Source organism: Glycine max, chromosome 14 (assembly GCF_000004515.6).
Source record: "Glycine max cultivar Williams 82 chromosome 14, Glycine_max_v4.0, whole genome shotgun sequence".
Lineage (NCBI taxonomy): Eukaryota > Viridiplantae > Streptophyta > Magnoliopsida > Fabales > Fabaceae > Glycine > Glycine max.
The window spans coordinates 49,809,474-49,825,959 of record NC_038250.2 but is presented as its reverse complement, the minus strand read 5'-3'; the positions used below and the strand labels follow the sequence as shown (position 1 = coordinate 49,825,959).

General features: G+C 30.6%; 1 protein-coding gene across 1 annotated transcript; it reads left to right on the top strand.

Moving 5' to 3' along the window:
• Positions 1-2,031: 2,031 nt before the first annotated feature.
• Positions 2,032-4,364, top strand: LOC100776423 (cyclin-J18). The gene is made up of 10 exons (XM_006596445.4): positions 2,032-2,157; positions 2,228-2,304; positions 2,385-2,484; positions 2,569-2,667; positions 2,768-2,785; positions 3,053-3,123; positions 3,220-3,346; positions 3,435-3,495; positions 3,610-3,700; positions 4,108-4,364. The coding sequence occupies exons 1-9, from the start codon at positions 2,101-2,103 to the stop codon at positions 3,690-3,692; spliced, it is 693 nt and encodes a 230-aa protein (XP_006596508.1). The 5' UTR covers positions 2,032-2,100; the 3' UTR covers positions 3,693-3,700; positions 4,108-4,364.
• The last annotated feature ends 12,122 nt before the right edge of the window (positions 4,365-16,486 follow it).

Sequence of the window (16,486 nt, the reverse complement as noted above, 5' to 3'; positions counted from 1 at the left end):
ATTATTTAATTATTTTTTTAATAACCTTTGCCTAAATTCTCATTCTTGTTGTACTTTGTTTCCACCCGGGGAGATATGAGTTTAATATCCCTTAATCGCCACATTGAATTCAATGTTGATTGATTTGGGATCAAAATTAAAGGGGGGAAATATTTAAAGAAAAAACGTTTTAGAAAAAAAAAAAAACATTCTAATTTTATTAAGGTTTTTGAATGCCATATTTTATTTTGTTTATAGTTTTAGGCTGTGTTTCGAAAAGGAGAACTTTATATCAAAAATCATAATTTTTCTCAATAATTTTTTGAGAATGATGAATTCTAAGAATCATGATTCCTAAAAATGATTAAAATTTATTTAATTGATCATAAATATTTTTAAAATATTTATATAATCTCTTATTACTTACATAAATTGATATGATGGGTTATTTCTTACTTAAAACCTCATTCATTTATAAATTAGTCATAAGAGTTCTTGGACATAAAAAATAAAGTTGTGTTCAAATTGTCAATTAGAATTTAATGTGTATTTATGATAATTATGTATAATAAAGTTACTCTGATTTTAACTTGTCTTTAATCGTTGATGTTTATCAACCTTATCTTTTATCTATTTTTTTGGATTATTTTGCTTGATCATGATGGATCACGTGATGGTCGACATTAACCGGAGCCAAAGACATTCAAAAATCCAACTCACTTGATCATATTTAACTAATAAACGGGTATCAAGTCATTAATTGTGGACTATAAGGTAGTCAATTGTAGTAGAGTTAATTGTCAATATTTTTGTTGGATGCCCGATCCAAAATGACTAATTTTTAAAAATAGAAAAATTAAATATCTTTATTTTAAAATATGACTGGATTGACAAAAATTATTTTAGTAAAAAATGATGGTATCACACTTGTATAACTTTACTAATTTTTCATGATTGTCATAAGTTAGACTCATTTACAATTATAGAATGTGTTCTTTGGTTAATAAATACAAATTTTGTCATCCTAATAAAAATTAAAATTACAAAGATGTAAACTTGTGTTGGTTATATGGTAATATACTAAAAGACAAGAAAAACAAAACAAATGGCACTCATTTAGATATTGTTAGCAATCATATTGCTTTATAAGATGGACAAAAACTACCAACATTTTGTATTAGATATAATTGTTAAATACAAAATATTTGCAGATATTGTGAATAGTGTGGAAGAGTCATTTTGGTTTGATTCTTCATTGTGTGTTATGTTGTTTAAACCATGCATTAAAAATTTTTCTTATTTCAATATGATTGTCCAAATTGATGAAACATTTTTAAAGAAAAAAATAATGTGGAACTTATATAGACAATTGTTGTACGAGACAAAAGAAAATATGTTTTCACTCACATTCGCAATCATTCAGGGTGAGACAAAAGAAGCTTACATGCTATTCTTTTATTGTTATCGAATATTAAAGACTTAAAGATTAGTCTTAGGATCTTGGTTTTATGATTTTACAATGTCAAACATGTTTTAAAAGATGTGACATTTGTATTGAATGATTTTGATCTAGGCATGAATGGTATATCAAGTCTTAGTTTTTCTTTATTCATGCTTAATGTCAATCAAACAGGATGGATAAATGGATTGATCTCAAAGTTTCTTAGAAGTAATGAATTCAACACAGTGTAATCAATTACAAGATTATGTAATCAATTACAAAGTGTTAGAACAATCAATATAACTCACTTCCATTTGAAATTTGGCAAAAGTCACTGAATTAATTGATGCTTGATTTGAGTATTTTTTATTTTTATTTTAAAAAATATGAATGAAAATATGTTTAATTAAAATTTAGAAAATATTTTTAAAAACAAGTCAAAAACTGAAAACAACAAATCAAGTTTGTTTTAGTCTTTTCTGAAGAAATTAAAATGCAATGACACCTTAGAGTATTTTTTTATATATTTTCTAAATTTTCTAAATTTGAAAATAAAAATTCTTTTCAAAAAAATAAATAAATACTGAAACCTATTATCACCTGAAATCTTCTCGTACATATTATCCAAAGGTAACTCTCTAATAATACTGTGATCGAAGTTATTAGAAAATAGCAATCCAATGGAATGTGGGTGTGAGCGGCTCCCCATGGTTGAGTTCCTCATGGAATCTGCTCAAGTAAAGTAAACTCTGAATTATCTATTTGCTTATGATTTTGTTAATTTAATCTAATAATGGTATTAATTAGCACCTGCAAGTTTCCCCCATTGTTAAATACTCCGCACTCTCCTTCTTCGCCGATCGCTTCTTTCCCTCTTTACCTCAGTGCGTAATCTTCCAATCTCTCTATTTATTGCTTCCTTTTCTTTTAATCATTCTATAACGTCCTCTCATCTCCTACCAAGTTTCATTAATGCTGGACATTCTTCGAGCTGCCTACTTCCACCTGTCACCCAGAGCACCTTGCAGCTGTTTGTGCTTATTTCTCTATGGACTTCGTCTAAAGTCGGTTTCCTTCTCTCTCTCTCTCTCTCTCTCTCTCTCTCTCTCTCTCTCTCTTCCTATCTGATTGTCACATTTCCAATGCAGATACACGATTCTCGACCGCTTTCCGTTACATGTTTCAAGTCCTTGGCTGATGCATCCATCAAGGAACAGCACTTTACTTCTCGAAATTTCCTCGAAGCAGTAAGCCACCCATTTTTCTTTTCTCTCCTTCTCATCATCACCAACCCTTTTTTATCCTTTTCTATTCTCTCATTGTTTTTTTTGGGTACTTGTTCTACAGGAGGTGGTATTCATGCAGGTATAAGTTAACTTGAAGCCCAAGCAATCAAGTATCAATTAAGGTTTTACATTGCAGTTGCGTTTTTGTCCCAATCCTTAATAATGTGGAAAATTGCAAACAAATGCGGCTGAGGTTACGACAATTGCAATTGCAGAGACCCTACAAACCGTTGTGCTTGCAGTTGTACTTGCGGTTGCAAACTGTTTTTTAAAACATTGGTATCAATATCATGAACTACATGAATTGAGCTAATTCTAATCCTGATATTGTTTGGTAACATTGCAGGTTTTGAATTTTGAGATTGGCACAACGAATATTGCCTTTTTGTTCCTTGAAGATCTTTGGATTCAGTTCAAGTGTGTGGCTCATATTTTTATCTCTATAATTTAATTAAGTCTGTTTCTTGTGTTGTGTCTTCCCGTTGATTTCTGCTTTTGAATCATTGAGTTCAGTGGAGTGGCCAAAGTTGGCGCATTGATTAGCATTGAAACTTGCATGGAAATTATGGATCTTCTGTACGAAAAAGAGGAAATGTCGATTCTGTTTAGGTCTCCTCACTCCATTGCTGCATCAATCTTGGTATATATATTCCCTAGTTATTTCAAAGTTCCAAGTAATATCTCATATAAGCAATTTACTATTTCAAAGTTGTAATATACTTTTGCAGGTTGCCTCATATGTAATGACAGTCCCTAAACAGAAATGGGAATTTCCAGTTCTTGCATGGGGTAAGAAAGTTCATCTGGGCTTTAATATGGTTTTGCAGATTTAATCTTGTATCAACCTTCTAACATCAATCATATTCACGTACTGAGGAACTAACCAAAGGATTTTGTTGTCAGTAAATTTTGTGACCTCATGTAAGGAACAAGATATCCTTAAAATGGTGACAAAGATTCTCAAGCATGTGCTTGAACCTTCTTGAGATATGAGGTATGTGAATTTTGAAAGACTGAATCACTTTTGGTATCTGGAATGTGGATTGTCGTGAATTTTGTTATTTAAAAGTAATCAAATGCTCAATCTGTCGATGTCTATCAGTGACTATGAAAATATTGCAATTTGCTGAATTTGATTTCTAAGAGTGGATTGTCCGTAAAGAATGAAAAGAATTTAGCGAAGTTGATTGGCTCCCTGCATACGCATACATATGAAAATATGTTATTGTATACATCCAAGCGAGTATAGTGCATTGAAAATATGGATTCCTATTCTAATTCCTGTCATATACTTTGTTTGCCCTAATTATTTACTTCTAGGATGATAGTCTTGACTTGGTTTGGTTTGGTTTTATTTTGGATAAATTGTCTTATTCTTTTGCCTAAATGGTGCTTTCGCAGGTGGCTTCACAAGTTTGAGGATAAACATGTAGCCATATCAAAGAAAAATTTTCAGCAATTCAAAAAAATTGAAGAAATCATATTCACCCAGGCAGTCATCGAGGACATTGTTACGTGTGACCACCTATGTTTGGACCAAATAATAGAAAAAACGGTTCTATGTTAGTTTGATCCAATAGATGGACTGAGAGAGAGAAAGACATGAGAAACAATATTTTTTTTCATCACTTTTAGTACCTATAAAATTTTGTTTATCATTTTTGTTCATAAAATTATAGTAACTAGAAGTGTTTAAAAAAGCATTTTAGAGATTAAAATGAAAAAAATCACAATTTTACATTTTGAACGGAATGCAAGAGTTGTAGTAAACTCTTTAGTACTTGGCTTTCATTTCTACGGTTAAAAAAATAGACTAAAAATACTGAGAAATATTTTTCACATAAGCAGTCTAGTTAACAAGTTAACAGTAAGAACTGTATTGCTAATTGAAAAAATATTAAACCCTTACAACTTATATAACTCAGCCAGTCAATGCGTTTGACTAATCTGACTAATGACTAGCCAGAGCTGTAGGCCGTAGGTTCCTATTGAGTTCAAGCCGATTAACATGACTTGAAAGACCTCAACCCTTATGTTTCAAGCACCTTATAATTTTGTCTATGTTCACTCCTACCCATCTTTTTACTAAGATTCACTTAAATGTCAAAATGTCTTTGCACCCCCGCTCTATCTATCTCTAATAGGTGGGTTACTATTTTACAAGGATGCAGACAAAAAAAACCTATTTTACACGGATATTGTATACCATACAATACATAAAATACAATAATTCTTTAAAAAAGAAATTAGGATAATGAAAAATGTTAGCAATATATTTTCTAATACATTTTTTATTATTGATTGAAATTGATTTGATTATAATTTGGTAGTTTTTAATGAATTTTAAGAAATCGTAAAAGGTGTATTAAAAGAAATAAGTTAAAGGAGTTTGTTGCTAACATTTTTCTAAATATAATTGTATTTATGTTTCTTATATTTCATTAATTTATTTTTCTTAATGCGGCTGATATTTATTTTGATTTGCTATCATTATCGTATGACTAGTGTTTAATCTCTTGCAAAATTTATTGAAAAAGTATTATCTAACCAAATTTCAATAAAAGTATTACAATTCAAGTTACGATGATAAATTTGTCTCCATTAAAGAAAATGTATATAGGAGGTTAGAATATAAAGCATCTAAGTTCTGATCTAGAGGCAGTTATATAATGCATTTAACGATGTCCGATACAAATAAGATACGAATACGTCATAAATTCTGAAGTATCCATGCATTACCATTATTGAAAGGTGTCAGCTCTCCAAGCAGTGACGGACCTATATTGGCTAAGAGGGTACACTTGCACCCCTCATTTTTTAAAATTCATTAAATTTGTAAATAAAATCTTATATTTTTATATTTTATTTCATCTATATTTATATAATTAAATTCATTAATTTTATTTTTTATAATTTGTTTCCATTGATTTAGGGTCTTGGATTTGCCACTATCTCCAAGGTTATTAGGCTAGCTATCTCAATCCACCTTCTTTATCAGCCACGGTTCATTTTTGTTAGAATGATAATGGGACAATTGGAATCCACCACCTCTCCTCTTTTTCCTTCAACCCTTAAATTTTTCTTTCCAACCAACAATTCAATGTTATAATTCTCTCAATTCACCTTCTTAAGTATAATTATAAGCAAGAACACGAGCCATAGAACTATATTACAAAATGAAGCTATTGGATGTTTGCCTCAAATGACATTCACATTATAAAAAAATGGTTGAATAAGTTATTGATTGCAAGAATGCAGTGATAAGAGTTGAAAGGAAAAAATAACCTGATATTGATGGTCATGAAGAACACTTCCATTGATGCATAGGTTCAAATTCGTAGTTTTAGCAACATTATTACATCAACACTCATTGGATGGATGGCAATATAAGTAGCCTCCAACTCAAAAATAGAATATTGAACTTAAAAGTAGTACATAAAAAGAGGCATAAATCGGTACACTGAAACCAACTTAGTAGATTCAGAAGATTACTGACAATTGCATTGAAAGTTGAAACCTGTTGGTTTTGTTTCCGCTATTGATAACATTTTGTTTCTCTTAATTGATAAACATAGAATGACATCAGAAGTGCAGAACCTAATATAACAGTCCAAGTGAACAATCCACCTCCAAGTTGGTTCGTACAAAATTAACTATATATATTTATGTATTGTAAATTTAGATCAGATGAAATTTGAACCTTAAAATTAATCATATAGTAGCCTAAGGCTGTGTTCATTCTCTTGCAGACTTGCCAATATAGAAAATGAGGAAAGGAAAAAAAAAACTACGCATATCATTTTTGGTAAAAAAAAAAATATGCAGGTATAATAAAGAATAAAAACTTATTACTATGCCCAGCAAAAGAAGTATACACATTATATATTATAGCAACAATTGAAAGATAATAAAATATGGGCTTTCCAAAACTGTTAGGAGAGTATATCTATTCGATTCTTACACCATACATCCTTTGAGGAGACATAAAATTTTTTAATTATAATTAAATTCAAATCAAAGATTAATCTCATAGTCAATCCAAACGATCGAACCTTGTCAAAATACCTTACAATTCTACTAGAGAGTCAAAAGTCCTAATTACAATAAATTGAGATTTAATTTGTCCTATGTATAAAATATATAAAATAGTATTAATTTTAATTCATGAATTATATAAAGATTGTAAAGATTTAATTTGATAAAAAAAAAAAAAGGTTTGGCCTAGTAAGTCCAATAATTTAGGTTGAAGGCTTTTATATTATTTAATTTTTTTAAAGTCGGGGTGTAAGAGATTGTGTCTTGTGTCCTATATGGAACATCAAACTTGGCCTTTTGGCTAAGATCAAGCCTCATCTTAACGTGCACCTGGTGTAGTAGCTAAATGGTCTATTTTAAAATCATAAGCATAACGTGTTAAATAAATAGACAATACCAATTTAAGTCCAAAATAGACTAGATGGCCACTCTTTAATAGGTGCATGGCTAATTAAGGACTTCTAACATAATTAGTTACAGCAATACGATCAATAAATATATATAAATCTGTCTCTTCACGTCCAAAATAGACTAGGTAGCCACTGGCCAGTCTTTTAAAAGGTGTTTGCGTTATTAAGCTTAATTAAGGATTAATATTTCTGACATAATAGTTATGGCTATATAAATTTCGTGAAAAAATCAATTATTTTTATAAAATAGCTAATATTAAAGGTTGAAACTACAGTACTAGAGTTATCAATAATTTTCACTTATATAACAAAATAGAATCCTCACCTTTTTAATGTTATATTTGGATGAAAGAAAACAAGACAGAAATAATAAAGTAAACACAATTGATGATGTATTTAGTTGAGGAAAAAAATAAAAGAAAAGAGAGAGAAAAGTTAACTTTTAGAAACATTTTTCTTTCTTTTCAATTCAATTTTCAAAATTTTATTTTCTCTCCACCTACCATATCAACCATTAATATTAAAATAAATTTTCAGTATATATCTTTTTTCTAAGAGACATGGTTCACAATTAAAGAAATCTTTTAAATGTTTTCAAACATGTCTCAAATTATCTTTTTGTATTGTTTTAGAATTTTCACCTTATGTTAGATTTCTCCTTCTTTTCCAATTTTAACTAACTATACTTTCAACTCAATCATTTAATATATATTTTAATAGTAATAAGTTAGAGAATATTATTTCAAGAGTGATTCAATATTATTTTAATACACTATCCTTTAAAGAATAATGTTGCTTTTTTATTTTTCAACTTTAAATTTATTTTTCAAATAAACAATATCTTTTTAAAATTTGGAATATTCATTATATTTTCATATACATTTTTAGAATTTTATATAAATTAAACATAAAATATATTTTTGATCTCTCTAGAATTACAAAAATTTGTTTTTAGTTTCTCAAAAAAGTTTCATTCGTTTCTAGTCTCACTAATTTTTACATGTTCGTTTTTCATCTTAAGTGTTATCTAAAACAAGCACAACTCATTGCATTCATTACTTTCTTTGTCTTTTTTCATAGAAAAACTCTAATTGTACAATATAATTAAAAGAGAAATAGAAAAAGAAATTAAAATGATAGCATAAAATAAGTAATAAAATGAAAAAAGATAGAAAAAATATATTATAAAAATATCGTAAAAAGTGTATAAAAAGAAATAATGCAACCTTATTTCATAATGTTGACGTGCATGATTATTCAAAGAAGCCAAACCAAGTCCAAAATACAAAATTATTACTTCCTTTGTTCTGTTTTATAAAAGAAAATTTCACGTTTATTAATAAAATTATTTAAGTTTATTAATTGTGTCATTTTTAATTAAAAAATGTTTTTTCTTAAATTATTTTTCATTATAACTTAATATTAAACATAAATTTCCTATTAAATAAAAAATATTTTAAATATAATCTCATTAAAAATAAAATAAAAATAGTCAAAATTTACTTATTAAAGATTAAAAAAATTGTTTTTTCTTATAAAAGAGAAGGAGGAAGTACTTCTATGTCTGATTTTTCTTCAACACTTTTATATAGGAAAAAAAGAAGTATATACAAAAGAATGAGTCACTCTTTATACTTATGTTGACTTAACACACTGTTTTCTTGTTTTGCTTCAAAACCTTGGACCGTGATCAATTCAAACACTTCATTCCACAGCCAATTAGGTTGACTATTAACATTGTATAATGATTGCATTCAAAGTAAGATTAAATTATTTAGATAATATTTGAGTTTAATTTTTAATAAAAATAATTTTTTATCTGATTTTAATTATCTTTAAATTTAGATTAGTTATGGTCTATTTCCTCTTATGAACCAAAAGATTAAGATAAAAAAAAATTATATTAACTACTAGAGCACCATCTCCAATAAGCATTAATCACTAATGATTGATTTAAGTGGTCCGTCCAAAATGGAAGAAAAATACAATAACTTACTCCTTCAATATCAAATATATGAAGAAGAAAAAAAATACATTTTTTTTGTTCTCAAATATAAAAAAAATTTCGCATAATTTCATTTTATTTAATATTATTATCTCTAAAATATCTTTTATTAAATTAAGATTTTAGTTCCACCCACTATTTTTACTCCTAATACCAAATTTCTATGAAAGATAAGTTGAAAAAAATAGTTTCAATTAAAATTAATACAATTAAATGTGATTAATTAAAAAAATTATTAGTTTTTAATTCTTTTTATATTTAAGACCGAAGTAGTATTTACTACATCATATCAGATATGCATGAAAATTATCGGTGACACCATCCATTAATATTTAAGAGCAAAGTAGTATTTATTACATCGCAGATGTACGAAAATCACTGCTGACACCATCCATTAAATTTGAACCTTTACTCCTCAATTGGCAAATGTGAACCCAATTCATGCATTTCCCTTAACAGTTACTCAGTCGCTGTTCTTGATTCCCCTGTCGGTGGTGAATGAACTGTAACCACAAGAATATCTATTTCATCAAGGGGCCGGGCCCCCATTCTTCTTTATGACTTGTTTCAAAGATCACTAACTATCTCTAGCTGTCATTCAGTAGATAAATATATATATTGAAATATCCAATTAAATCCGTATTGCTTTATTTGGTTGAATAGAGACAAAGACAAAATATTTTTTTCCTATCATATTCAATTAGAAGAAGAGAGAAATAAAAAAGAAATATAAAGAAAAGAAATGAGAAGAATAAGAATAAAAGAGAAATAAAATTTAAAAAAAAAACGTTGTTTAGATAAACTGAAATAAGAAAATTTATATTATGTCGATGCTGAGTAAAATTGAGTTTAAATTCCTGAAGCAAAATTTTAAGTCCATTGTTAAAGTAATTGTAGATAAAAAAAAAATTGAAAGGAGAGATTTCACAAGGAGACCGAGATGAGGTGTGTTCATAAAAGTTTGAGGAGCTTGCTTTGTTCCATCCATCCTAAAGTTTTTAGGCAGAAGTAAGCCCCAGAACAACAGTAAAATAAACCTAGGGCTTGGGCAGACTTAATAATGTTTTTGCATTTTTTTAAGATAGCTAGGGACTTCAATAAATTAACGGGAAACATATTAAGTTGATTATAAACTTTAAACCTCTTAGCATAGACAAGAAAATTAACAAATGCATCCTAAGAAAGCAAGTTGGTTTTACTTTTAGCATCATGAAGCAAGCGGACAATACAGGCGGGAACCAGTAGATTATTAAAATAATAATAATAAGAAGAAGAAAAATATAAACTAGGTTTGAAAAACTCTTTATGCTCAGTATAAAAGAAATACTCTTTGATGCAGGTTTGAATTAAAGTTTGTAAATTTAAGTTTGCAAACTAATTAATAAAAATATTTTAAGTCTTGCTTTTCTAAAATTGAATTTTTAAACAAAATTTTACTAAAAACGTACTTTTGAAAAGTATACCCTTAATTTTCTGTCGATATAGGCAATTTAGTCTCTGAGATTGTACTCATTTTACATATTAGTCTTTAACTTAATATTAAATTCAAAATAGTCTCTATCTTTATAAAAGTGTTACAAAATAGTCTTTCTGTTAAATTTTAAAGTAACGTTGTTAGTGAGGTCAATTTTAGTGTCACGTGGACTATCCAACGTGACACTAAAGGATGACGTGGCATGACATGTGGACGTGCCTCCTAAAAGATGTCACGTCATTTAATGATAACAAAATGAGTAAATAGACAATTTAGTCCCTGACTTTGTACCCCTGTTGCATATTAGTCCCTAACTTAATGAAAAATTCAAAATAGTCCCTATCTTTTGCATAAGTGTTGCAAAATAGTCTCTAACTTAAAAGATGCCAGAAATCGTGCTTAAAGTGTCCATGTATTGCAAAGGTTGTGCCTAGCATGATTTCTGGCGACGCAGATTCCTCCTTGGATTCCTTGTCATCTTTTGATTCCTTTGGTTTTTTCTCTTCTTCTTTCTTTTCTTCTTCATTTGCTTTTTTCTCCTCCACTTTGTTTTCCTCTAGTTTTTTCTCTTCCTATTCAAAATACACACAAAAAAAACAGAACCCGGAATGATATATTGATGGTAATTAAAGAAAAAAAAAGAGGAAAAGAGAATGGTTATGTAGACCTTGCCCATTGGTGTTGACGGCTACAAAGATAAGGTTGTTGCTGTGGATTTTTGGTTCTTTTTATTTGTGCAAGTGTGTGTGGGTTCTTTTCGTATATATGCCTCAATTGGTTCAGAACCATCAAATTTGAAGAAGCCACTCATTTTATCATCATCAAATGATGTGACACTAAAATTGACCTCACTAACAACATTACTTTAAAATTTAACGAAATGACTATTTTGCAATACTTATGCAAAAAATAGGGACTATTTTGAATTTTTCATTAAATTAGGGACTAATATGCAACAAGGGTACAAAGTCAAGGACTAAATTACCTATTTACTCGTTTTGTTATCATCAAATGACATGACATCATTTAAGAGGTACATCCACGTATCATGCCACGTCATCCTTTAGTACCACGTTGGATAGTCCACGTGGCACTAAAATTAACATCATTAATGACATTACTTTAAAATTTAATGGAATGACTATTTTGCAACACTTTTGCAAAGATAAAGACTATTTTGAATTTAATATTAAGTTAGAGATTAATATGCAAAATAGATACAATCTCAGGAACTAAATTATTTATTTCGTCTATAATTTTATGACGAATCCCACCGAGAACAAGATATATATCTCACAGTAAGAATGTTATTGAAGGGGTCTAACTTCTCTTCCCACACCTTTGACTCGGTTTTGCTTCACGTGTCATTAATATCCGGAAAATAAACTCTTATTTTCCAAAAGGAAAAGGTGCGAAATTTAACATTTAAAATTCATAAACATAGCATATACAATAAAAAAATTTATGCAAAAAAATAACTAGACGAATGTTCGACAAAGAAATTCTTGTGTAAAGAAGAGGCACGTACCATATATACCATAATTTAATAGAACAAAATCATTTATGACGAATCATTTAATTATGCAAAGGGGTCCGTTTTCACGTGTGAATGAGTTTACTTTTAAAAGTAAGTACTAATTGAAAGTGTACTCATTTTTAAATTTTACTAAATCAATGTATTAAATTAAATGGGAGTACATCCATTATAGTAATAGATTAAATTAATAGATATTTTTTTTACTAGTTGACTTTTTAAGAGTCTTAATCTCTACCCACCACTTCATATTTATTCCTTGCTTTGAAGGAAGTTTGATTCTCTTTAGTGCTACTATGCCAGCTAAATATGCACATCAATATTGCTGGCTTTTTAATTTAACAAACTCCTGAAGATATAGTTATTTTTTTCTCGAAAGATGTTTTTCAAAAAAAATTTATCTTCTTTTTATGACACCTTTAAAAAAAATTAGATGTATTAATTATTTTTTTTATATATTTACTTAATTATTATCTTTTCAAATATTTATGAGAAACAATTAAGTGGATAAAAAAATAAAAAAATAAAAATTTTAAAATAATAATTTAAATAATTGATAAATTTAATATGATTAATTAAATTAGAAACATAAATTAATTAAAAAAATTATAATTAGAGATGCAAAAAATATCTTCTTTTTTAAAAGAATTATTCTTTTTTTCCACTATCAATCTGTTTTCTAATCTATTGAATATTAATAGACTAATCTCACTCAACAGGCACTAAGAAAATTTAACACAATGTGATAATCTTTCCTTCTGCAGTGTTTTCTTTCTCTTTCCATTATTTTGTAAAGTTCAAGTTCATCGATGCTTCTATATTTAAAAGCTCACCAGCAATTCCAGCTGTATATATATCTTCCGACACACATGCGGGGGACAGTGGACCAACAACAACAGCAAAGCATCCTAGGACGGACGGACTCTGATTTTGTAAAGTTAGAACTCGTACATAACTTGCCAGGTTCCAGAAGATCTTGGGCCTATATTCTGTAAGACACTCAATAAATACAAGAAATTAAACTTCAAATTTGTCTACTAATTTATTTAATCAAATTTATGAATGAGGAATTAATATATCCATGTACCAACAAACGGGTGAATAATTTTTTTGTGTTGCCGTTCAGTTTGACTGCAAAATAATCATTAGCAATTATTTTGTTGATATTGTATCATGGTTTCATATTTTGGATAATTAAATAAGCATAATATACTGTAATAGAGTTTATTAATGAAATATTATTAATATCCACTAAGTAGGGTATATTGTTACTTGACAATTTAGCTAGAGTTTAGGGTTATTTTGTAAATTAAGGTTTATTATTACTTGACTAACTAGGATTTAGGGTTATTCCACAAATTAGGGTCTAGGGTTACTTGATAAATTAGGGTTTGTGTTATTTGACTAATTAGGGTTTATGTTTACTTTACTATTTAGGGTTTTGTGTTTTTGACAAATGTTAGGACTTTGGCAAGTGCACCAAATCGTGACAAGTAGTAAAGCTCGGAAGTCCGAGTATCGTGTCCACAGGGATTTTATTGCACTTTTCAATACCTCTCAATTTGTAAGTGGGAGTAAAGTAGTAAAGTAGAAATGAAAGTAGGAATAGTAAAGAGTGCTATTACTAAAATAAATGAGTAAAGGGAAAACAATTGATAGAAATGCCAAGACCAGACAAACCCAATTGGCCTACGATGCATGTAAGTATGATATTCATTATCAATGAAATGGTGTTAGTTCTACCCACATCTGTTGACTACTTGCCCCTGATGCCTCACGTTGGCAAGCCTATTTTAATTACCTATCTCCCAAATGCCTTTGTGAAGATTCAATAATTAAAATGCATTAAGATCAAATTCTAGATGTTGCTTAAATGCATGGGCAGTGAGTTATCATTCTATGTCTAGCAATGCTAACCCAATGATTCTTTTCTTTAGATGTTCTATTAGGTGTTACCCTTTCCCAAGCGATTAACCCCTAAAACTGATGCATGCATTGAATCTTAAATATTATTGAGAATTACCCTCTCCCGAGCGATTAAAACCCAAAAAGAGATCTAAGAATGAATGCAAGAGTAAAAGAAAAGAAATAGAACAGAAAAACCTGGAATAAATTCCTTTGCATTGATAACTCTTGAAGCTCATTGTACATCGTTGGCTTTTTAGGCCTGCCAGGCCCTAGCTAGGGGTTTAGCCACTCATGGCCATTGAGGGCTTACAACTGGGGATGAAAGAAAGGCTAGGCTAACAAAACAAAACAAAGAATATAGAGAGGGAAGAAAACTCAGGCTTGAGGTACTGAGAGTGATGCTCTGAGATGGGATGAAATTTCCTTGGGACTGCCTCTCTATTTATAGTGGCTGAAGTGGGCTTATGGGCCTTCGTAGTTGCGCTCAGCGCCACACCTCGCGCTTAGCGCGTTCAGATCGCGCGCTGGGCGCGCCATGCACGCTGGGCCTGTGCTTCTGTTGGATCGGACGCTGGGCGCCTGGCTGGCTTAGCGCGCGTAACGGTTTCTGCCACGCCCAGCGCCTCCAGTTAGTTGCTCGCTTAGCGCCTGATGCGCGCTGAGCGCCCCTATTGGACTGGGCCTGCTTCAGAATTTCTTCTTTTTTCTTCCTTTCTGTGCCACTTTTGCTAAATGCAACCTTATTTTTCGTATCTGCAGCCAGAAATTCAATTTAAATTAATTTTCTCACTTTTAGTTACAAATAACTGCTAAATAATTAATTTTAAGCCAAAATTTGACTATTTAACTCCTATAAATTCACAATTATTTAGCAGTTATCAAAATCCCCCAAATTAAACTTTGCTTGTCCCCAAGCAAACCAAAAAATAAATTTTCAAACAAGTTCTGAGTGTTTCAACACTGTCAATGGCCTTAGTTCCTCCTTCTTCCAGTGGTCTTTTCCACATCTGTCAACATCTCAAAATGAAAGCATAAAACACACAAGTGGTTAGTCAGTCCTTTGGAATCTCGATCACATCTGGCTTGCCTTACTTTCCTCACAAGGCTGGTGTTTCCCTCTGCTCACAAGTGTATGGTTTAGTGTCTGCAATTTTCTAACAGCCTGCAAGTAAGATTCCAAAGTTTTGCATTTCCTCTCAAGTATAGTTATCTTTAGTTACCTTCAGGTGGATCACTAAGGACTTTATTGGCTTGTATTGGGGCTTGGCTCACAAAAAATCATGGTTTTTCTTGAGAATTCAAATTAGGATCAAGAGAGCAAAAATTTCTAATACTTCCGATGCATTCTTCTTAACCCTTTTATTCCCCACAACACTTTTCTCTTGACACCTCTCTGCTCTTTGTTTCTGCCCTTATGATTTTTTTTTTTTTTTTTTTTTTTGGAATATTATTATTGGGCTTCTAGTTTATAAGAGGTGTCTTACTACATGCTGTACCATTGTCTTAGCTACCTATTTTCCAAAATCCCCCAAATTAAGACCTTAATAACCCATTTTTTGCTCTCTTATCATCCTAAAGGGTAGGACTTATCTTTTTATTGGCTTAAGGGTTAATTCAGAATAAAATATAGGCTCAATCATGGGTGCAAGGGGAAAATGATGTCGGATTGGCTTTTTGGCTAAGTAGCTAGATGTAACAAACATGGCCTTAATCATATCCACCTTAAGTAACTATCCTAACAATCCAAGAGTGATGCAAAACCAGGAACTTAAAAACAGGCGTTTTCTCTCACAATTAAGTTCACACTCTCACCGGAATTAAAGTAAGTATACGGCATACCAGTTATGACCTTGTTCCATCAGACTATCCTTCTCACCTTGTGCTATTCATGTTCCACTTCCTGACTTGACTCGTGCTTCCAGAACCAATGTTTCCAAGGACTAGTGGCATCTCAAGTGTTTCAACCTTTCAGAACAAGCTCAAAAATTATGACCGCTCAAGTTATCATGCAATTATTATTCAGAAAACAAATGCTAAATCTCTCATATTATTACTACTACTTCTTTTTAATACCTAAACAGACCACCAAACACAAAACATAAAAGAAACATCAGAAAATAAAAGGAAAACATCAAGAAAAATCAACTGCCTCCGCCCAAGTCCGCCCATGGGCCCCAGTCAGCGGTGGCTAAGTCAGCAATGAGGTCCTCATCGACTGCAGGATCCTCAGCGGCTCCAGAAGGCTCTTCCCCCCTGTCAGTGGAGGGCTGGTCTCCTGGCCAGGCGACTCGCTGACGATAGGCCTCTGGAGTGGTGAGCGGGGGATCCATCTGCAGGTGTAGGGACAGCCTATGCATATTCTCCATGATGAGCTGCTGTCCAACGTGAAGGGACCTCAGCATCTGCCCATGCAT

Excerpts from the sequence above, each read along its gene's own strand:
- LOC100776423 (XM_006596445.4), top strand. The coding sequence starts at position 2,101 with ATGGAATGTGGGTGTGAGCGGCTCCCCATGGTTGAGTTCCTCATGGAA. Across the intron at positions 2,158-2,227 it reads TCCTCATGGAATCTGCTCAA|CACCTGCAAGTTTCCCCCAT; the intron begins GTAAAGTAAACT and ends GGTATTAATTAG. Across the intron at positions 2,485-2,568 it reads CTCTATGGACTTCGTCTAAA|ATACACGATTCTCGACCGCT; the intron begins GTCGGTTTCCTT and ends TTTCCAATGCAG.